The 22,619-nt window shown below is 44.1% G+C and overlaps 2 protein-coding genes across 6 annotated transcripts in view; both read right to left on the bottom strand.

Moving 5' to 3' along the window:
• The window catches only part of CARS1 (cysteinyl-tRNA synthetase 1), a 34,424-nt gene extending 24,210 nt beyond the window's left edge, over positions 1-10,214 (bottom strand). For 2 of the 4 annotated variants that reach the window (XM_074884397.1, XM_074884400.1), the window contains exons 1-5: positions 10,133-10,197; positions 3,960-4,205; positions 3,122-3,145; positions 1,018-1,109; positions 84-172 (exon numbers count right to left, since the gene is read on the bottom strand). In XM_074884397.1, the coding sequence (XP_074740498.1) occupies positions 84-172; positions 1,018-1,109; positions 3,122-3,145; positions 3,960-4,205; positions 10,133-10,157 (476 nt within the window). In that variant the 5' untranslated portion in view covers positions 10,158-10,197. Of the gene's footprint in view, positions 1-83; positions 173-1,017; positions 1,110-3,121; positions 3,146-3,959; positions 4,206-10,132 lie in introns of all 4 variants that reach the window. The other 2 variants (XM_074884398.1, XM_074884399.1) reach the window with 2 other exon arrangements.
• A 270-nt stretch (positions 10,215-10,484) lies between these two features.
• LOC141950311 (uncharacterized) lies at positions 10,485-20,840 on the bottom strand. 2 transcript variants are annotated; one of them, XM_074884956.1, is made up of 10 exons: positions 20,745-20,840; positions 19,357-19,448; positions 18,380-18,511; positions 18,063-18,174; positions 17,378-17,451; positions 16,575-16,670; positions 15,551-15,585; positions 12,537-12,869; positions 12,024-12,072; positions 10,485-11,209 (listed from the first exon to the last, which is right to left on the bottom strand). In XM_074884956.1, exons 1-10 carry the CDS (start codon positions 20,771-20,773, stop codon positions 10,914-10,916), a joined length of 1,248 nt encoding a protein of 415 aa, XP_074741057.1. In that variant the 5' UTR covers positions 20,774-20,840; the 3' UTR covers positions 10,485-10,913. The 2 variants fall into 2 exon arrangements, with proteins under 2 accessions (XP_074741057.1, XP_074741056.1); XM_074884955.1 differs by having other exon boundaries at positions 19,357-19,447; positions 20,738-20,792.
• Positions 20,841-22,619: the final 1,779 nt, after the last annotated feature.

The raw sequence follows: 22,619 nt of genomic DNA, 5'->3' as shown, positions 1-22,619 counted from the left end.
CTAAATAAAGTACCTTTTTCTATTAACCTTTTGCTTCCAACAGGCACTGTTATTACCTATATCAAAAAAAGGAACTGCAGTACCTGGCATGTCCCATGTGAGAAGCATCGTAAACTGTTGGACCACAGCAATACCACAAGACCCTTTTTCCATTCTGAGGCTGAAATATTTCCTTAATTGAAAGGGAAGGTACAGTGATCAGAAAAAATTGAAGTCATGATCTCAGGTCAGTAACACCATATTTGGAGATTACAATGTGAAAACAGGGATTATAATTCCAGAAAAGGAATAGTTATTCCACTCCCAGTTTTACCATAAGAAAAGATCACCACTAGCTTTATCATGTAAGAGAGAGAACAGGGTGTGGCTGCTTATGTTATCTGTACTCTTATCAATCAAGATATCAGATTACAAAGATTTGGACTAGGCAGGGCATTATGCAAGTTATGTCTGTAAAAGGGAAGATCAGGCTTTCATTTACACTGATAAAGGTTACAGAGTATAATCATTTCACACATATTTGGATACTACATCCCATATAACATTAGTATTTTTACTCTTTCCTCTCTTTCCCAAAGGGCCTTCAAACAAGACCACAAGAAGTTTCACCAGTTTATGTTACAGTACTATAATTGGCAAGACTTTTTTTTACACAGACATCCAAATAAAGAAACTGTGATTTTATTCTGTTCACATTGCCTATACTTATGTGCATTACAGCTGAACCCCTGGCTATTCTGCATGACGATAACTTGCAATTGGGAACTATACATTATGCAATATACACATACATACACACACTTGTAGTATATGTATATTTATTGTGTATATTATAACACTTGCGCAGTAAACACACTTGACTGATGCAGCATCTCTGACACATGCTTGTTAACATTCTGCAAAATACAACCCAGAAACCCATCTACTGATAGGGTAAACACTTAAGAAATAAACATTTGATGACTTCTCTCTATTTGTGTTTCTACAGAAATCTCCACTTTTCTTTCATTTAGTCACCTTATTGCGAGTCAGGCTGTTGTAGAGGCAGAGCCTAGAATGTTTTGTCCCTTCAGGGGGAGACCAGGGGGGCTGCACACGCTTGCCTTTACCTAGGAGAAAAAATAGTTTAAAGGGAACTGCAAAGAACTTTCCACAAACAGATTTGCAATGTAACATTTTCTCCTTATCACATCACTAAGTTATTTAAAGAGAAAAAAACCACATATAATTAGACAAAGCAGCTCCAATCCTAGTAATCCAACTACTTTTGTTAGAGCTTCCTACAAAGCCACTAAAACCAAAGTAAATTATTTCAATCAAGTTTATTTTCTAATCTCTGACTTGCCATGCCTATTAACCTTTGATCCAAGTAACACGAAGGAAGAGGGTATAAAAGTAAGAGCATGCAATTCAGTTAAAGCACTAATGAGAGCTCTAAAATTTAATGAATTATTAATAAAGTGTTATGGTAGTCCTGGGCTTTCTGCAACACCACTGATTTTACTGTGATGGCATATCACAGATCTCATACAGATTTTGCAAAAAATCTTCACAGACCAGAGTTAGTCTTTAGAGCCAATATTGACAGAGTATGTGTACTCAGGGTGAGAGGGAGGGGAGACAAAAGGTTTAAAGAACCTCAGCTTTTTATCATACATTGTTGCTATGTACACAAGGCATTTCTGAGCACACTCATTTACCACAAATATGCTCCAATTCAGCAAGAGGCTAAATTTTGTCGTCAAAGAGAGTAGATAAAACCTAGGGCAATATTAGTGACAATATTCTTGCATTTGTTTTCTTCTAAATTTTTTAACTGTTGTTAAACTCATGTCTTTTTCAAACAAGAGTATGAATATGTCATCTGTCAAAGAGTTGGAGTTTGCTATGCACAGGGCTGCTTACAACTGTAAAGAACTTAAACTAATTATCCCATTAACTAGGAATGAAAGCAAACCAGGAAATTCAAAAATACAGCAAGGTTGCTGGCTTAATACACATAGCACTGTCTTTAGGAATTCTCATGGTATGCATTTTAACTGCAATTAAAATATTATACAAACTATTTGTATAGTTTGCAAACAAAATTGCCTTTCTGATCTTGTGTCTCGGGGTGCTCTTCATTAACTCTGCTACCCCCAATATCTTCATATGAATATTTTGGCTTAAAAGCTTCAAGTAATGTAAACATTCATTGATGTAAAAAATTTAATCTCTTCCTCATCTTCCTTTTTTGAATAACTGCCTAAATAAGAAAGATATTAACTGTAGTACTCTGTCTCACAAACGGACTCTATTTAATCTCCATGAGTCCACGGAAGTAAGTGTTTATTCTATGCATTTCATTGTATGAGGTACTCCTGAACAGAACACCTCAAGTTCAAGAGCAGCCTATCCATAACACAGACCATATACCAAGGTACGGATTTGTTTACTCTTTGATTTACAAAGATTACTCTGTCATGCTTAATTGTGGCTAACATTTCCCTTGGGGAAAGAAGGCTATGTGGGTTACTCTAATAAAAGATAAATCTGTAAAGCTTTTTTTCCTTACAACCACACCAAACATAAGAAAAAAACCCAGATATCGCACCCTAAAGTTCTCAGCTTGCGAGTTAGGTGTCATGTTATATCCACTACATGGACACCAAGGGCAAAGTGAAAGGCACAGTCTGTTCAAATACAGCTCGACCAGCTATAGTCTTCTCCCTGGTTGAACTGAAGTTCATTTGCTCTAATCCACCCCTGGAGCTCTCTGATACCCAAAAAAACCTGATAAAATATCCAAGGTCTAAGGAGTGTGATAGATTCACATGTCATTTTCATAGTGAACACTGCAGAACACCATTTCAGACTTCAGATACACATGCACAGATCATGAAGATAACAAGACATAACCCTTCAGAAAGACTTAACATTAAAGATTTCATGGACAGGAAAACAGAAACCTTTTCTCTCATTGTTCCAGCCTGATCCATGAAAGTCTGCACACAAACTGCAGTTAGTGGCATTAAATCTGCTAATAGAGCCAGCACTACAGCTGAGATCCCTTCCCTGCTGAAAGGAAATCAATAACCAGCACAAACGCATGCAGGCACACACACATACAGAATCTACTCACAGCAGTCTGATTTTAACTGCTGGTCTGCTAGGAATTGAGAACACATACAAGGAGAGGTTGTGAGAAGATGGCATGGGAGTAATATTAGTCTACAACCATCAGCAAAAATGACAGACATTATGCATTCATTTGTAGGTATTGCAAGCACTATACAACAGCTCTGTGTTATTATTATTAATTATTTCATGACTCCCTGAGCAAGGATCTCACTATAAAGCAATTAAATTAGACTAGCTCATTGGAAAACAACCCAGGAGAGTGATGCAGCTCCCAAAAATGCCAGCACCCATGCTTACACAATGACCTAGATTAACCGGTTAGTATTTCCTCAAATCATCAGCAATGCCTAAATTACCAGGGTTAAAAAAGAACCCCAAACATTCTTCTTGAAATTCAGTGTTAATAACAATCATAAGAGGCAGTATTCAGTTTACTTTATTATGAATTTGTATATTATACAACAACTATTTAGTTATCCATGCAGGGAAAAAAAAGTGGACTGAGCAAATCCTGGTATTTTAGAGAACAAGCCAAAGCCCGCATATTCTTTTACAATCCAGTGGCTAGCTTTTAAAGGAAAATACACAATCGAATTCTGTACACTGAGGAATTTTAAAATCAAAGAAATGTGGAAACAGAGCTTTAACATTCAAATAGGTCAGGATCTATCAATTACATAGTATGCAAGAAGAATTTCAAGACCTTGAATACAAGTTGATATGGTAAATTTTAAAGTGTGCGAGAGAGTATGAAAGGGAACTTCCAGGAATTCTCAGCAATAAAAACCAATACAATGTCAGCTAGTCTATAACCTGCCCACCAGTTTCGTATTACTCACTTGTTTGAAGTTTACAAGGCTCATTTTTTTCACTGCTGCCATCATAGATTGCTTCTATGTGTCTGTACCACCGGACAACATGGATATACTGGTCCACAGGTGGCCCCGAAAACTTTCTGAATACCTCCACATCTGCATGTGAAAATGTGAACCCCTGGATATAACTACGAGTGCTCAGGTACTCGTTCAAAGCCTTCACCCTGGCTTCCTCTTCACTAATGCTCAGAATAAAACTGTAGCTGGAAGCTGTAAAGAGAGGCACAGGACATTTGGTCAGCATTAAAAGAAGGAGATCCCATGACCAAAATATTTCCTTGTACTATACATCTCCCCCTCTAAATGAGCTCTGGCAACTGACAAGAAATTTGAGAAAAATAAATTTAATACAAGCTACTGAGTAACTATATATTTCCTATGAATAGGATTATGTTCGTGCTGTGGTAAGTTTTTTGGAGGCATCTTTACAAAAGAGTAGTGAGGACAAAAGCACAGGTCCTTTTCATGAAGAAATATTATCTACTTGAAATTGGAGAAAATTCTTCACACACAGCAAACCTAATCAGTCACTCTTTTCCACGCTGTTAAAACACTCATCCTGCAAATATTTAAATAAGATTAATTTTATACACTGTGGATAGGCTGTGAGTAAGTCTACTGAAGTTGAGCATATCCTTAAATCTTTGCAGGAGTGGGGCCTGCATGCAGGCTCCCAGCATGATGCTCAGTTACTCCTACTTGCTTTAACAACTCAAAACTTAAGCTGTTGCTGTGTATTTCTGTACTTCTATACCACTTTGTCTCCTCAGACGTATGAGTAACATTTAAAATGAGTAAGATCTACACAAATGAACAGAAAGGATATCAGATCGTGCTCCTCCCTCACAATTTTTTAATTCCATGATTTATTTGGTATACAGGCAAAGCAGCTTCAATTATGTCTCATCTTCACGAACACAGGTACATGGAGGAAGCAGCAGAAGGGGTCTGTGACTGGGAAAGGAATGCTCACAGTAATGGCAAGCCCTGGGCAAGTCAGTGAGTGTGAAGCACCACGGAGGTTAGGGCATCTGGGCTAGTGCTGACGTTAGGTAAACCTGGCACTCGTATCTTCCTACAATTCAACGTTTGTAACTCTGTTCGTGTTCAAAGTACTGTATACACATTAAGCCTGCTAGGTAGTCAGCCAAGAAGGTAATTTAAGATGTGGTCAAGGTCACGGAGCAATAAGGTGAGAGAGGCAGTATGAGAACACCTGTCCCTGCTCCCAAACCCTGACAGAGACCACTGCCACGAGGGTTGCTTCTTACACCAGTACGAACATCTTCTGCACAAGTAGTTCCCAAAGCACCAGGGGTGCTCACAGACTAACGCTCTTGGAAAGGGAAGGATGAGAGGAGATGGAGAAGTGATGGCTAGGAGAGGATGTGAGGAACTGCAGAATTGAAAAGTTTTTCCAAATATCATCAATTAAGACTTTATGAGCAGCTCATTTCCTATATGGAAATCAATTATTAAAATATTCTACAGGAACTCAGGATGACAGGGAAATGGCAGCTAGATACCAAGTATATCTGTGTCTGACTCTTTTGAGTATAAATGAGATGTAGTGGCCCACCAGCAGAACTACTAAAAAAGATCAGTGATTAAAAAAATAAAAATTAAAAAAAAAAAAAAAATCAAAGGTCACAAAAGATATTTAAAATTCATACACAAAAGCAAAGTCAGATTCATGTGAAGTCTTAATCCTTCTTAAGGGCTATCCATGTAATTGTTCATTATAAATAAGGAATAACAAGTAAATAATGGTTTATAACTAGACCTTATGGGCTTGCCTTACCCGACTGTACGGGATTCAGCTTCGGCTCACATAGTTAATCTTACTGTAAACTTCGCAGGCTCCTAAATATTTACTGATGTTTATCATCACAGAACTTCACATGTTTATACACATGAAATAGTTTGAAATAGTTACGTTCATTAACTATGGAAACCTAAGACATAAGTCTTCCCTGAATGTGAATTTTGTATCCATGAATCATGAGGGAGAAGGCCAAAAAAAGTACTACAAGAATGATCTGTGTAGAAATGAAACTATATCTCAAAGAAAAGATCTTTAAATATCTATTGCAAGGAGTGCAACACTCAATTTGCAAAGTATTATTAGGGTTATTACAATCATTATTCACACACCAGGCTGCTAATGGGAAGCAAGTCAGTGTATCTGAAACAATATAAGTGCTTTCCAACCACATCGGTAAACCAATCTAAAAGGGAAGTTGCACAAACTTACACACAAATACAACAAAGATGACAGAACTCCAGCAAGCTAATTTTGGTAAGTAAAGATGGCAAATACTGCCTGTGAGTGTCAGCACCAGCTCAGCCCTGATAAGCAGAGCAACCAAAACTACTTTGAACAATCTTGGCACACACATTAATACCTGAAATTACGAAGTTTGACGTTAGGTATAGTTGCAAGAGCAACAGCAGACTTGAAAGTGTAATACATCAAAGAAACCAGTTAGCCCAGGGGAGCTAACAGGAGGATGTCTTTATGTTGAGACTGATCACTGACTCAAATTCAGCCCAAACTCAGGTCCGTGACTGCGCACCGCAGCCCGTGCAATACAGCAGGAACACACCTGAGCAGCTGTTGACAGGGCTTCTCAGGGCGCAGCAGCAGCTGAGCCACAGCGGTCTCCAGCTCCCAGCAGGCTCCCTGTACCAATACAAGTAGCCCACATTGGTTTCACAGGCTGTGCTGAGCTCCAAACTTCCTTTTCTAGACTGACAGCTACTTTCCAAACCATGACAGCTAGCTTAAAGCTAGCACAGACATGTTCTACTCTCTGCTGCAGTCAGGTGCAGAGATACAAGCAAATTTGCTGTGTTTGAGAGAGTGCCGAGTGATCAGTGCAATTCTGCAATACCTCTGAGCATCCTATTTCAGTACATACAGGACAAAACCTTTCTCACTTCTGGCATTCTTGTGAGTAGCTCCAAACTGGACTGAACTAACAAAACAAAAGCTCTTCTCCTGAAGCACAGGGTGCTTTCCTGAGAAGAAAGAGTGAATATGACAACAGTGTCATTTGGAAGGCAGTATACCAGAGAACCATTCATTTTCAAGCAAAAGAAATCACTCAAAACTATCTTTACATAAACATTTGTTCTGATTTCACTTATAGCACTACTAAAAACAAGAGTAGTACATCCACAGAATCTTGGTTTTGTGATTTATATTCCGCACCCTCAGTTTCCCCACTCAACTGTTTCGCAATGCCTTTAACTCATCACACAATCCCACTGAAATATTTCCTGGTACCTTCTAAGTGCTTCATCCCCTCTCCCCATACACTTCAGTATCTCCATCCTCCTGTATAGCTCCAGCCCATCTCTGCTCAGTCTGCCAACTGTGGCCATGAGGCAGCCCACTGTCAAATGTAATTAATACCAACCCATGGATTCAAACACTATTGAGGGAGAAGGGCCAATGGACATACATAGGTCTGACCTGTTTTACCCCTGTTGCTTTAGAAAGCAGGCTAAGAAATAGCACTCTCTGACTGTAACTTTTTTCCCCTCCCAAAACAGAAAAATGACAGTTGCTACTACTCAATTGCATTAGGAAGTGTCTTCTTGACAACTGAAACGCAGGAGCATTACAGAGCAGTTGCATAACACTGAGTGTTAACTCATGTGAATGGAATGATCCATAGACACCAAATCATATCACTCAAGAGCAACTCCGTTCAGAAAACAAGCACTGAGTGCACGAGTATTGGAGAGGTAGCAAAAGAACCTTGAAAAATCGTAAGAATGAATGTTAACAATGTAATACTCCCCCTGCATTAAAAAGTTCTTTCAAAAAAATCCCACGGTAGACATCAATTAATATAGTTCTCATACAATAATTGCTGGTGGACAATCTCTTTGGGCTATATAATTGTCACACATTCTTCTTTCCGTGCATGGAGTGCTTTGGAGACTACTAAAGGGCAGTGAGAATTTCTCTGCAAGATTGCAGCACCACACAGACTCAAAGGCGCAAAATCGCGTCTACATTTTATTTGCACATAAAATACCTTCTGAAGCTTAATCAAAATATGTAACCCACACTATCAAATTTGATGGAAATTTTTCACTTCTCTTAACTTGGAAGCAAAAACCTCTGTTCCTTGAAGGTGTTGACAGCAAAGTAAATACAGAAAAGCCATGAAGTAGGCAGTAAGCTAGCTGACACAAAACCCGGGAGTTACTTTGCTTCAGGGAAAAATTGGGTTTCCTGGGCTTCCCTGAACCTGCTAACCTTGTCAGTCATAACTCGATGACAAATGAAATGTTCTGGGATTTCTGCAGAGGCATTCTCTGAAAAGCAATCTTATATGTTTCTGAATATTTTAAAATGTCATTTCTCTTCCAGCTTGGCTTTCACATATTTAAAACAACTCATAAAAGATAAGTGTAACATGTCTCATTATTAATACAGCTCCAAACAGGCCATTTATCATTCCAGCTGGCCACTCCGGTAGCTTTAGAAGGAAGTCCAACCACCTGCTCAGTCAAGACAAATTATCCTTTTCCATAATAATTTCAGAACTGAATCAATGCAGCTATCCCATCTATGCAAGACATAGCATACACAGAGAGAGAGAGAGAGAGAGAGAGAGAGAAGACTCACACATGAGCGGCTTTTAGCAGAGCAGGGATTTTTAAGATGGGGGTATCCCACCAAGGAAGAGCTTGTCAGTCCTAGTCACTTCAGCCCTGTAACTTCCACTTTCACTTTTCCTGAACTGAAACTAAATGTAACAATTACAGTTTCAGTAAAAAGCAAATACTATTTGCCCAACAATAAACTTAACTAAAAAGTTTCTTAAAGCACGCCTGAACTGAGCCTTTGGTGGGGGGTTTCTCCCCCTTAACTAAGATACTGAAAACACATCTGAAAATGCCAGTCCTTTGACAACAATAAGTGTTTCTGGACTCCCTTACATAGGAACGTTGCTTGTGATGAACAAAGAGCAAAGTAACTTTCAGTAACAAAGAAAAAGGGGCAAAGTCTTGGAACCTATAGATCCTTAACTGGAATGACAGAAATTTCCAACCCTTTACATACCATAATGGTATTTCATACTTGTATGACTGGTATGCCAAGTTTCCATTTGCTACAGTAGTGCCAAAAATTACAGGACTACCCTGGCCCTCCTTCCATATGGAAGAGCACAGTATAACCCATAATTAAAACACGACCACAAAAAAAAGTTCGGAAAAGTCCAAAAGTTCAGACGTGAGTTCAAGGGAGAACACAGGTGACTAGGAAAGACGGTAAGGGAGACAGAGGCAGGTGAAAGAAAGCAGACGATGCTGTGATAAGTGCACAACTGACTAAGCGGTCTGGCAGCCACTTAACATCTCTTCGAACCCATTACACTGGAGAACAGCTGTTTCCAAACTTCAGTACTGAGGAGCTCCAAGTTTTTTCCATAAATCACCATGTGTCATCATTAACCTTTACATTAGTGGTGAGGCATGATGTGGATTGCCTCCCATGGTCTCGCAAGGCACCGGAGGTCCTCCGATCCATAGGCACCTGCGTGAGAGGTGCAACCAGAACCCACAGATCCACGTTTCCCACCGCCCCACGCCTAGTCACACACCGCACTTCGAAGTCCTCGCTCCCCATACCCTGAAGTGGCATTGGGAGCTGCTTACGTGTCACCCTCCACCAAGGGACACAGGTGACCTCCCCAGGGGCACCCACCCAACATTGGGCGCGGGGAGCTGATTCCACACGTCGCCGTGATAGCTGCCTGCCTCGCACCTCAGGGGCCTGCGGAGGCGGGGTCCCCCCCCAACCCGTTCGGGTGCGTTGGGGGGGACCCCGCCGCCGCAGGCCCCGAGAGACGCGTTGAGGAGGCCGCCAGGACGACACCCGAACGCCCCCAGCCGCCATTTTCCACCCCGACGCCTCAGCTGCTATGACAGGGCGGTGGGTCGGCGGCTCCCCGCCTCCCCTCGCTCCTCCGCCGCCGCCTGACGTCACGGCGCCCACCTGCCACCGTGACAGCGGCGGAGCCGCGACACCAACCCCCACCGAGCCGTGACAACCCCGGAGAACCCCTCGCCTCGCCTCAACGGGGGGCGCTCCGCGGCGCCGCTCGCCGACTTACCCTGCTCGGCGGCCGCCGCTGCCATCCTGCTGCCTCCTCCCTCCCTTCGCTCGCGAGCTGATGCAACAGCGTGCCCGGAAGCGTCGCCCCGCCCCGCCCCGCTACTTCCGACGGGCGCCCCGCGTCACCACGGCAACGGGGGAACACCGCCCCCCCCCCCCCCCCCCCCCCCCCGCCCACACCGCCTTCCCGCCCACACCGCCTTCCCGCCAAGCGGCGGCCGTCGCCTCAGGAGCCGCCGCCGCTGTGTCGCAGGGGTTTACCACAGCCGGGCGGCCCCAAAACCGAGCGGGAACGGGCCTCCCCTCGCAACATCCCCCCTCAGACAAGAAAGTTCAAGAGTCAACCCCGCTTCTGGCTCAGCCGGGCTTTTATTGCTGTGCTTCAAACGTAACAGTACAAAACAAAACACAATCCTTTCAGAAACCAAAGCATTGCAATCCTCTCAAAAACAGCACAAGCCTCTTGGTCGCCAGCGCCCGGGCTCGAACCGGTCCTGCCTCACACGAAGGGAAGCGCAAGCTGGAGCTCCTCGCTCTCAAGCTGGCATCCGGCGCCTGAGTTTAATATCATACAACTCAAAAGACTTTAGTGAACATCACAACCGGAGTCTGTGTTAACACCGACGGCGTTAAATCACTTCCAGCTCCCTGCGTGAAGGTGAGGAGGATATCAAGTCCATGCCATCATTTTTACTAGCAGTTTGTTGACGTCCTCATTTACAGGAAGTTTGTAGACATATATATGTACACAGGAGCATTTTTGAAGTTCATCGTAAACATTAATTTGTAGCTTCTAATTTACTTATAATGTTATTACTTTTTAAAGTGTTCAATACATTATCATAAGCCTTGGTATCTAGATACCTTAACTCATCCAGTAACTTAATAATAGATTGTTTCTCTCCCAGTGTGTTTTTCCAGGTGAGAAGCATCTGATAAGATTGCTCTTCTATATCATTAGGAACATCATGAATAATTTTATCAATATAATTTTCCTGCAGATGAGTTCTCATAAGCCGCTTCCATTTTTTCGGTGGTACTTCATTTATAAAGGTCCAAAAGCTATCTCTCAGTTCTGAAAGAAAACATAAACAACACACACCAGCTTAGGTTTTAAACTACAGATTTTTTTCATAGCTAACGTACATGCTTTCCCATCAATTTTCAGCCAATACATGCACAGACCAAATAGCAGCAGCAAGGCCAGGTTTGGCACCTACGCAGCAGCAGGACAAACCACTGAGTGATCTTGAAAGAGGCTAAAGGGATCATTCTACATGTCTCAAAAGTAGTTTCTTAAGATGAGACACCACTCAGTAAAGCTGGGTTTCAGGACAGCTTCATTGGCCTGCATGTCTTCACTTAAGCCTAACAGGGCTGCTCAACAGCAGGCTTTAACCACCACTGCACTACGCTATTGGTATAAGTTTGCCACGCCAAGACCAGCATAAGCAAAACCCGTCGCTTGGACATCCAGCACATCAACTTGCTGGGTACGGGGATTCGATGCAGTCTTCCACATGAGCAGACATGTGTCAGAAAGGTCTGCTCTGACCTATACCCCACTCATTAAGGCAGAGTACACACTTTGCAATGCAGACTTGTTTAAAACATACAAAACCAAATTTGTACTGTTCTTATTCTTAAAAGCATGCCTGCACTATACTCCTGTGCAGAAAAGCCATGCTTTAAAGTAGAACAATTCGCCACAGGAATTACAACTTCACTCAAACATAGTAATAATCCTGTTTCAGCGTATTCTACAGTAATCTGAAAGCCTTATAGCCCTAAGACAATATTCATTAGCCTCCCTACACCATTCCTTAAGCAGACCAAAGTCAACAGGAAAAAAAACAAATTCAAATACTGCCAATTTATGGAATACTTACCTTTTTGAGAGAGATCTTTAACAATTATCTGACACACTGGTTCTCGTACCTGTAATACAGAGTTGGACCATTACCAAAACGTATCGGAGCACTTGACTCATGATTATTCCTGAGCTACTTGGTAGCTTGCTTCCACAGCACACACACTGGTAAGGGGGAGGGGGGCAGATTTTCACAGCACAGCTGGAAGTATTTGAGTAAAGAAAATGCCACACTGAAACAGCTCTGAAGTGAAGCAACAAGGCAACACATTTGCTACTATTGCAAAAGAATAGCTTCTGTGTAAATATTGAACAGGGGGATGAGAGAGGCAGAGCAGATCAAATGAGGGACTGAAGTTTGCTTTCCCAAGATATCACTTCCCATACTTTCTATTACATCTTTAAGGCAAAGCCTCCTATTCTCCATCATTCTGCCTGACAACAGTATCTATCACTCAAGGAATAATTAAGAACTCAACTAAAATTACACATGCCAGGAAATATGATGAGAATTTCACACACACACACTTACCATACACTCTGCTGGCATCCTACCACTTGGTATGTTGGACAGGGCATTCTGACGAGAAGCAGGATTCTGCCCAGTTTTTGCTGGTAACAAAGACTCAGCGATCCTCCTCCAGCACCTTTCCATGTGGCGCTTCCATTGCCCGTGCAGGATGGTGCCCCGCTCAGAAAGCGCAACACCGTTTTCCTCTGGTGATGTGGGGTTTACTTCCAAGTTAATGCTGGTTTGTACTTGGCCCTCTGGGCTCTCATCAGAGTTCTCACCCTCTGGGTTGGCATTATTTGCATGTGTCTCCATTTCTGGTAAAATGAAGCTTTCAGTACTGCCCTCAGACTCCTGTAAAGAATAAGAACATATTTTAAGAGATGTTTCATAGGTAGGCCTTCAAGGACAGTCTGAAGGAAGAAAACAGAATACTTGAAATCACCAAATACCAGAAAAATAATAGGAGAGCTGCTAATTTGGCAGAGTTACAAACGTGGCAAAGTTACAGCCTTTAGAAACTTGGACTTCAAATGGTTTCAGAGCCTTAACTCTCTGCTTCGCTGGCTGTTCTGCTCCCACTGGACTGCGGGGTAAGTCTCAAAGGCTACCTCCACAACAAACACAGGAAACTTTTTCTAATGTTTTCACTGGCAGGTATTGCTGCTTACTCCTCTCTAGGTATGGAAGGTATGCACCCTCCTGAGGCAGGAGGAAATTAAATTGCCTTGCTGCACCTGAGCTGACTTTACAGCAACAGGGGCCTCAAGCCTACCATTGTATCAAGGTTGATGCTCTCAGAGCTTTTGCTGAGGTGATAATAGCCTACCAGCTCCATGTCAGTGCACTAACTTGGGGTGGGTTTTTTTTGGCTGGATTAGTTTTTCTGGCAGATTCACAAACTAGAATCACTTGAAAGAAGGCAGTGAGCACCAGTGCACATTGCATAGCTTTTGTGAGGGGACAGAGGGAAGCAAGTGAGGAGGGCTGCATCAGTTTTAGCATTGTCAACACATTAAACAAGCATATGCTAGGGAGTATAGCTCCAGTGCATCAAGAACAGCACAAGTACAAAGCAGGCCAGCATCTATCTAGCATATCAGCTAGTGCTAAAACTGGAAAGCTTTAGGAATTTTTTTTAAACATGGAAAATGAGGGCAAGGAGTGAGTGTTTTTCCAATAGGACTTGTGTTTGAGGTACAGCTCCCCCATGAGTGTAAGCCAGTGTGATTTTTGTTTGCACAAGGTCAGTGACCCACGTGTGACACCGGCACTTGACCAAATGCGTAAGCAGGGATGTGAGGGGAACCACCCCACACATCACACATGTAGTTGTACATCATCCTCATTGAATCCACTTTCTGTTTAAGGGTGCAAACAGGTTAAACAAGTTGATCCTATTTATACAGAATAGTTCTTAAATAGGTAAGCGAGTGAAGGTACCCAGCATGTCTGACTAATAGCTGCTGCTGTATTTTGGAATGAAATAAAGTATCAGCAGTATTATATATTTTTTTACAGCAGTATGAATTCGCTGGTACTTTGGAAAGGACAGTGTGTTGGCGCCAGAACACCTGGTCTGAGGACTGCGTCAGTGTAACTCCCCTTAGCAAGTAAGCTTTTTGCTACAGTAGCACGAACACTCTAAGCATGCAGACATTATGACTCAAGTCTGTGACAACTCTTATGTCAGAGCTAAGCGTCACCATGCACTAATTTGTGATTGTGTTATTCTACTACCATTTTATTCAAATTAAAGAGACAGTGTATTTGCCTATTCCTACGCTACAGCATTTTGACCAGGTTTTCCTGTCACGTTTCTTCATCAGCTTCTACAAATAGACGAAGCACTGCGAATCTGGCCAGGGCGTGTGGGGAGACACAACCCAACAAAAACCCAAGGGTGATTCACATATTTGAGCCACTTACGGACCTTAAAAAAGAGAAGGGTTTAAGGTGATGTTTTTAACAGATCTTTCAATTCTATTTCTTCAGTCTTCAAGTATTTGTGACATAATTAAAATGCATTTAATTTCTTGCAATGTCTAACTAGTAAGATTAGACAAGAGCTTACACACTGAGTAGCGCATGCAATGGGTGAGGGCCAAGAAAGGCAACAGGGAGAAAAAGGTGCTGCACACATGCTCCGAGAGGAATCTGGACGCTTTTCTTAGATCCTCATCAAGACAAATGTTTGTTTTACAGCTTGGTGTTACACACTGTTAACTGTATTGGTGAAGATTGAGCTCATTTTTGCCTCACCGTGCTGTTAGGAGTGTAAAGCTAGACTAGCTAAATGCAAGATAAATACAAGACTAGCCTGTAAAGTGCTAGCCTAGCAATAATCTTTCTAGACTGAAACTGCAAGGTTCTGAAATAGTATTTGACTGCAGAAGGCCAGGGTGAACCTGGCTTTAAAGCAGAACCCATGCCAGCAGCCAGCCTTAGCTTGGTAAACCCTTTTCAGGGATGTATTTCTGAACTGGTGTGCTAAGCCCCGAACCCCTTGTTTTATGGGACTGTCTAGGACCAAGCAGTTACACTCAGACCCAGACTCAGCCAGTTCGCCGAATCAAGAGAATTCAGTCTTGTGAACAAACAACATTGTAGTCAAAATGCAAGGAAAGCTAGAACACCACCGTGCAGGGAGGTGACAGCCAACATTGCCTGGGGAATACACGCATGAAGCGGCAAAGAACTAATTGGATCAAGGCATCACTTGGAGACAGTCTGAAGTGAAAGCTTGCACTTAGCCGAATTTTTTTCCACTTTCAAAACATCCTGGCCACAAGCTCTGGAATGTTTCCAAGGGAAGTACTGGAAAGGCCAACTGCAGTGGACACATGGAGCTAATGAATGCATCAGGCCCTTGCTAACATCTGGCCCTGTCTGAATCACAACTTGTCACAGGAGCACATCCTACCAGAGGTCTACAGTGAGATAAAAATTGAGAGCTGTGTATCAGGTACAATTAAGCAGTGCACAATTATGCTGCACGAAACCGAGATGAAACACTTGATCCACCATATACTTACCAGACCTTTCTCTGCATCTTTATCAGGTAAAGCAGCTGGAAAACAAGATAAATTTCTAAGAAACTTTAGGAGTCGCAGCAACTTAAGCATAGCTGAATTCCCACAAAATTTATATGCAGTAGACACTTTTCTAACACAAACCAAAGCTCTAATACAAGCCAGTTAGTTTCCTTGACCTGTCATACATGAGAGCACTACCCTTAGCTTCCACCAACAGCACAAACCCTGTGCCTTCATACAGGGACTAAGAAGTCCCGCTTAGTAAAATACAGACCACAAGATGCAGTTTGGCCTTTAAGCCACTCTTTCAACCTCCCCCCTCCAGCTTATGCTTCTTAGCATTTCTGTGGGCTGTTGCAATACAAAAGAGAAGGCAGAAATGGTCTTTACTACCATACAGTCAGTAAGACATGATTTGAACAAAATTAACGTTCAAAATTCAGAATAATTTTCAACATTATTTTAACTAAACTGGTTGCGAAAACACTTTAATATGCAGTAGTGGAAAGAAAAGTTTCTCAGAAAAACATCTCCATTTCCACTAAAAAAAAAAATAAGATGAATTCACACAGAACATGAATGTTAGGTTCATAAGTCAAGAGGCTCAAATGATAAAAGGGCAACAATTTGTTGGAAAAAATCTCCACAGCTAAACAGTGAGTGAGAGTAGTTAATGATCTAATTAGTTGCCACTTCTTGCCCCATACATCTGAGCTCATGCACAGATTTTTCTCACTCTTTGCCAATACAATGCAAGTAGATAGGAAAAGTCCTTTCAAGGACCGTACACTAATCTTGCTTTGAAGCAAATACATCTGTCAGCAAAGAAAAAAAGCTCATAGTTAAAGTTTATGCATTTTGTTTACTGAACAAAACTAGTCTCCATCATAGGAGTTAACTGAATCACATACTAAATGAGCTAGAGCTTAAACTGGTCCCCTATAAGGCAACACTAACCAGGGATAGCCTTAGTTCATGCTTTGCCTATTTCTGGAAAGTTTATGGGTAGTAATCAGGCAGTTACCTTTATCACTATTCAGCTTTCTAATTACAAACAGCAGCAACAAACAAACACAAACCACCGAAATAGTCACAATAATCCAAACAAGGTATGTGCTTCCTGCAAAGGAAAAAAAGGAATAACATTAGTACTGAAGCAGTCCCCAACAAGACATTCTGAAATGCAAGTCCTCCCTTCTGTCCTAGGGAACAGCCTCAGCTCAGCACTAGTACAGTGACCCAGCAGCTTGTCCTGGAAAAGGCACTGGGACTATCAGCTGACCTGAACACACAAGTACGAGTTCCCACTGCACATCATTATCCCAGAGGCAGCAGGGGATTCTGTACAGACCTGCAAGGCAACTTCTACCAGGCTTTCTGAAGAGGCATTTAAGAAAAGGGGGAAACAAGCGTGCAGGAGATGTCAGTGACCTTCAGGTCCTGTAGCACTGGTAGTGTCTGTTCCTTCTTTCTCTAGTCTGGCAGAAGCTATCTACCAGCAGAAGAGAAAGCCACCCCATACGCAGCATCTCAGACGTGGAAAACATGAAATAAATCTTTGGACTATTCGTAACTTTCAACAGTGTCACTGTTGCAACTTTGAAAACTCTGGCAACACATGTAGCTTTTCACCCAGTGACGTTTAAGATGATTTGTCACTCCAGGCCCTTTGAGAGCTTGTCTTTAGCAAGTAATTCCCAGACCAAAACAGACAAGCTCTTAAACATGTTACAGTAGCTCAAACCACTGTTTTACAGACTGCTGTGGTGTACTAGCCTGAAGCCCCAGACCCAACAAACCAAGCCGAGAGGTACTTGGGTACCAGACCTTGATCAGGTAAGCCACATCCTAGGTCCATGGTAGCATTGCAATTCTGCACAATTTCTTTCCCTTTCGGACACCTGAAGGGGATGGCAACACAGGGTTGTATCAACATTTCTAGAGCAATATGCAACTCTGCCCAGGCCTTTTTTTTTTTTTTTTTTTTAAGGCAGAGCTTAGATACATGAACAGAACATGTACAAACAGATAACTTTGTTAGAAGTGCACCTTTAAACAACCCAAGAGAATACTACAAGATTAAATAGAAGTAAAGCAGATAAAGCTCATGTATGTTAGTCTCTAAGTGGCAGAAAAAAAAACCAAAACAGAGTAGATGCATTACTCATGCAGTTAGTTTCCTTCAACAGGTGGTTCTACCCCCTGAAATTCTGGACTGGCTGCTACAAAGCTCATTCAAGTGTGTGTGTGGGGAAGCACTAATCTGAAGACGTGGAAAGTGTAAGCTTACAGCCATAAGCAACAAGCACAACAATACCAAAAATCTGTATCGTCCTAGGTCTCAACCTCATGTATTTTGACACCTAAAATTTAAATGCATGAATAATGCTATTTGGCTTCAGGGCAATTATTTACAGCCTAATAACCTGTGTTAGGTATTGGCACAGATCGGGCCACAGCACTAACATTCTCTAGAAGGAAAACAATCACTTATATTCATTATCAAACTTACATTGTACTGCATCTCTGACATATTTCACAGCCCTCGGCAGGGCAGAAATACCCTTGTTTGCATTGGCATTCAGTATCATGCGTCAGAGTACAGGGTCTCAAAGTTATCTGATCTAAAAAAAAAAAACACAAGTTGAAGTACATAAAAAAGTTGTGACTCTCTACAACTGTGCAAAAATTATACTCAGGCCATAAAGGCAAATTGATTTACAAGTTCACTATTCTCAATGACTGGAAGTGCAAAAAGCCAGAAGACAAGGCTTTTCACATTAAAAAAAGGGGGAAGGGGTTAAGGTTCATCAAAATTGTGCTTGGTACCATCTTTGCACTGTGTGCACCACAAGCATTCTTCCAGGCCGTTCTCATGGGCAGTAAAACCCTCTCCTTCGGTGCAAGGGACACATTTTCCTCTCGAATGGGGAGCACTGCAGTGCTCGGCAACATAAGTACCTGTGGAAGAGGGGAAGCAGCAGTGGCGGCAGGCTCAAGGCCTCATCGAACGGCGGAGACTATAACAGGATGTTACAACACAAAGCCGATTTGGTGAAATTTCAACCCATCCTCACAAGCGAACGGCTGCCACGTGAACAGAGCAGCGTGGTGGGGCCAGGAGGTGCGTTTGCAGCTTGCCACTTAGGGTGTGGGGGGAAGCGGGACAGCCAGCCGGGCCTCTGCCGGGACACACCGGGGCGAGGGTGACTCACTGCGGCAGCTCGGAGTCACCCACGTGCCAGCGCCATCTCCTCTGATGGGGCACGGCAGGCACAGGGAGAACCGCTTCTAACAACCCCTCTTCTCCTTTGAGCTATCTCTGAATACACCCGATGGCCCTCTGATATTGTCTAAGGGCAGGGCGCTGCTTGGCACAAAGCTTGTTAACTGCACACATTGAGCAAGGAGGGGAAAGCAAAGGCAAACCGAAGTTTTACCTACAGATACAGAAATACCAGAATTCCCCTAGGCCCCTTCTTTGAGCTAAAGCGGTGGTTTGGTTTTGTTTTCATTTTGGTGTTTTTTGTTTTTTTAAAAGAAACAAACCACCACCCGACTTTGAACACTTCATCCTCCACAGCAGGCAGAGGTTTCCCGGCTTGCTGCCAAGGCGCCTCTCCCAGCCATCACCTATTGCGCAACGGGCTCTCGCTTCAAAATGGAGCCCGGCCTTAAGAGCACCACGAAGCCACCACAGCTCCAACGGGACTTCCATTTCACCAGAAGCAAAGTGAAAACCAACAGTGATGCAAGTCCTCTCCGTGGGGAAAACTCCCGGCCGCTACCAGTGCCCAAAGACTCACCTGCTGGGCAAGAGACACAGCAGTGCCCATGAAAGTACTCTCCCTTCTCACATTTCTCTGCTCCGGCTCCAGGCATCAGCAGCACAGTCACCTGCAGTGGAAACACAGGTGTTTGAGTGATTCATCCTCCCAGGACACGATACCATCTCAGGGAGATGGTTCCTGTAAAAACTTGAAAACACATTCAGAAGTTCATGGGAAGCCACAAAGGAAACCCAAACTAATTTCTGCTAAGTGTACCGCTCACAGCGGTAATTACAATCACAAAGCTGGGGTTAGAGCAGCACAGTGCTGTGGCTGATGGGTTTTGTTGCCCCAGATCCCCGCCTCCATTTTAAACTTCTATTTTCTTTTTATGTATTTGCTGCAATTGAACTTCAGAGGCCGAGGTTTCTGCCTTGTGCCAGGGATTCGTTTCTCCCTCCTCCCGTCTTTTTAACTCAGGAGGGTCAGTGCTCGCCTTCCTCCAGCAAAATGGAGGAAACGCCCCAGAGACCTCATCCAACATTTCTCGCTGGTTCTGTAATCTTAAACAGAAGGCAAGTAGTTGAGTCATTAACAGAAATAACCTACTGTAGCCACAGGAGCATTAGAAACTTTTTTTTTTTGGCTTTTTTTTTTCTGCGAAAACCCGCGGGGCGCAGGCGGCTCGTCCAGCCTCCGGCGGGGCGGGCCGGCCGGGCCAGGTGATTCGCGAGAGGGCGAGCGGCGAGCGCCGGCCGCCGCGGGCTCCGGGCCACCTCCCTCCTTCTAGGGGACAGAAGGGTAAAACGGGGGCAGGAGGAGGGTAGGGCGGCCGCGGAGCTCCCCGTCGCGAGTTGCCGTCAGCGGCCAATTTCGACGCTGAAACCGAGTTCCCGCGGTCCGGTCCCCGCAGTTCTCCCCGGGGGACAGAAAGTCTTCCCCATAAACGCGTAGCTGAGAAAACCACCAATTCCACAGCGCGGGGACTAGTAAAGAGCTCGCTCCCGACTTGTACTTTTCTTTTTTGCCGGGAGAGAAGGGCGGGCGGCAGCGGCCGCGCTAGGGAGAGGCAGCGCCCGCCCCCCTCGTCCCGGACACCCGCAGCCTGGGGCTGGGTTTACCCCCCCCGACAGCTGCGCTTCCTTATCGTTTTCAGCTTTAGGAGAGCTGTATTAACTACGAATTCCCGAAACTTCAAGCAGCACAAAAAAAAAAAGTTCAAGGAAGTGACTAAAGCCTCTTGAGTGTAGAAAAGCCCGCAAGGCTCCTCCACGCTGGACTTGGAGGAAGATTTATTTTCCCCTCAGAAGGAAGGATTTGGGTGCTGGCTGCGGGCAGGTGGAGGACGAGCCCCTGCCCGCAAACAGCGGCCCCGGGCAGAGATTCCCCCCCCCCCGCAGCCCGTCCCGGTACTCACCAGCAGCAGCAGCAGCCGCAACCCCCCGGCTCCCATTGCAGCGCCCGCCACGGCCCTGCTGCCGCTCGGCTCGGCTCGGCACGGCACGTCCCGGGGCGGTGCCGTGGCCGCTTTATCCGCCCCCGGGGCGGGCCGCCACCGCCTCCTTCCACCCGCCGCCCCGGGGCTTCGGAGCCCCTGGGGAGGAGGAGCGGGGCCGGCGCCGAGCGTGTGCCCCAGCAGCTCGCCGCTCGCCCAGCGGAGGCCGGGAGAGGCCCGTCGCGCGTTAGGACGTGCCCTGGTACCACACTTGGCAGCTATTCGGAGCAGTGGGAAACCGTGTTAGGAAATGGCCTGATTCGTGTCTCCCCACCCAAAGCTCCCGCGTTGTTGCTGAAGGGCTACTGCTGATCACGAAAAGGAGGAGCAAAGGATGGAAGGAGAATTTTTCCAAAAACGCACAAACCGGGTCCATAACTGGTCTTTCTAAAGCCCTAGAAGGGTTCTCGACTTTTTCAACGTAAGTTATTCCTCCTAGAGAAATAACATTTCTGGCCATGATTTTCCTCAAGAATACCTTTTATCCTCCACGTGCACATACCTGGCATGTAGGAACATTCACCTCCACATGTTGAAATTGGATTACAGTGAATGGCACAAGGATTTATAGATTGTTCATTTTTGAATTATCTTTTAATCCCCTGTGGCAGCAGCAGTAAATGTTGGAAACTCCTCCTCTGCTGATGCATAATTAGTTTATGTAGGTTAATAGTTTCTTTCATTGAACTGCTCCTCTCGTGGTAACAGCGTGTTTTATTTAACTGCAGTAACAAGTCCCAGTGAAATCCCTGTGGGTGCGTAGTTTGGTGAAATGGAAACGATCCAAAGAATTTCAAGCATTTGCTTTGTACCTAGTGAAGGCTTCCTGTCAGCACCGCTTCTCTTTGGTTGAGGTGGATTTGGGGATTTATTTTTTTTTAGTAACAACTTCTCAAGCCACAATACCTTTGTACCCAAGAGACGTAAATATCCCTGCAGGAGAGGGTCCCATCGGTAACTCGGAGACGCAGTCCCAAAGGGGGATGTGTGTGATGAGGAAGGCTGTGCTGACGGGCCAGAGACGTGCTGACTTGCTGAAACATTCACAGGGAGATTCAGGCAGGAAATCAGCAGGCGTGTCTGCACAGCATTAGGAGCGAACACTTTCAAGGTGCACGGGGACGTTGCGCAGCCAGGCAGGCACCCTGGGCAGCAGGATGTTCTTTCCCAGGTGAGGCCGGGGTCCCCCTCTCCCGAGCGTGACACTCTGTGGGTCAGAGCTCCTCAGAGAGGAGTGACTAGGGTGGTGTCCTTCAAAAAGGCACCTGATCTGGATCGATGATGTTGACATTTTTCAAGGATGATTCCTCAAGGATGAAGAATCCTTTGGTTTTCTGGAGACTTCTGCTAATAACAAAGTCACTCTCACTCTTTATATTTGTGATCTGTTTCCTGAATGTCGGCTTCCGGATGCCAGCTCTTATCCTGTCTGTTCATGTCAGGGAGCTGTGGTTCTCCCCATGGAACTATCTATTCTCAATCATCAAGTTACCTCCTTCACATAAAGCTTTTCTAGGTCCAAGACAAGCCTGTACATTTACATGTACAACAGTGAAAATCAAGGCAACCACTTTTCTTTCTATTTTGGCGAAGTTACTACAACTAGAAGACACGGACAATTTGACCCAGAAGGGTATCAAAATGCTATTGCTGTTCTAACTTACGGCCTATGTCTGAGATTCTTGAAGGTCTCTTCCTGTAGCTTTTCCTCTAAAAAGCATGGCCTAAGAGTTGCCTACTTGTAAAATGCTATCAAACAAAAAACCGAGTTCAAGCACACAAATAATGTCAGATAGACTGCCAC

This window comes from Strix uralensis, chromosome 15, assembly GCF_047716275.1.
Source record: "Strix uralensis isolate ZFMK-TIS-50842 chromosome 15, bStrUra1, whole genome shotgun sequence".
Taxonomy (NCBI): domain Eukaryota; kingdom Metazoa; phylum Chordata; class Aves; order Strigiformes; family Strigidae; genus Strix; species Strix uralensis.
This window is presented reverse-complemented; position numbering and strand designations above follow the sequence as displayed.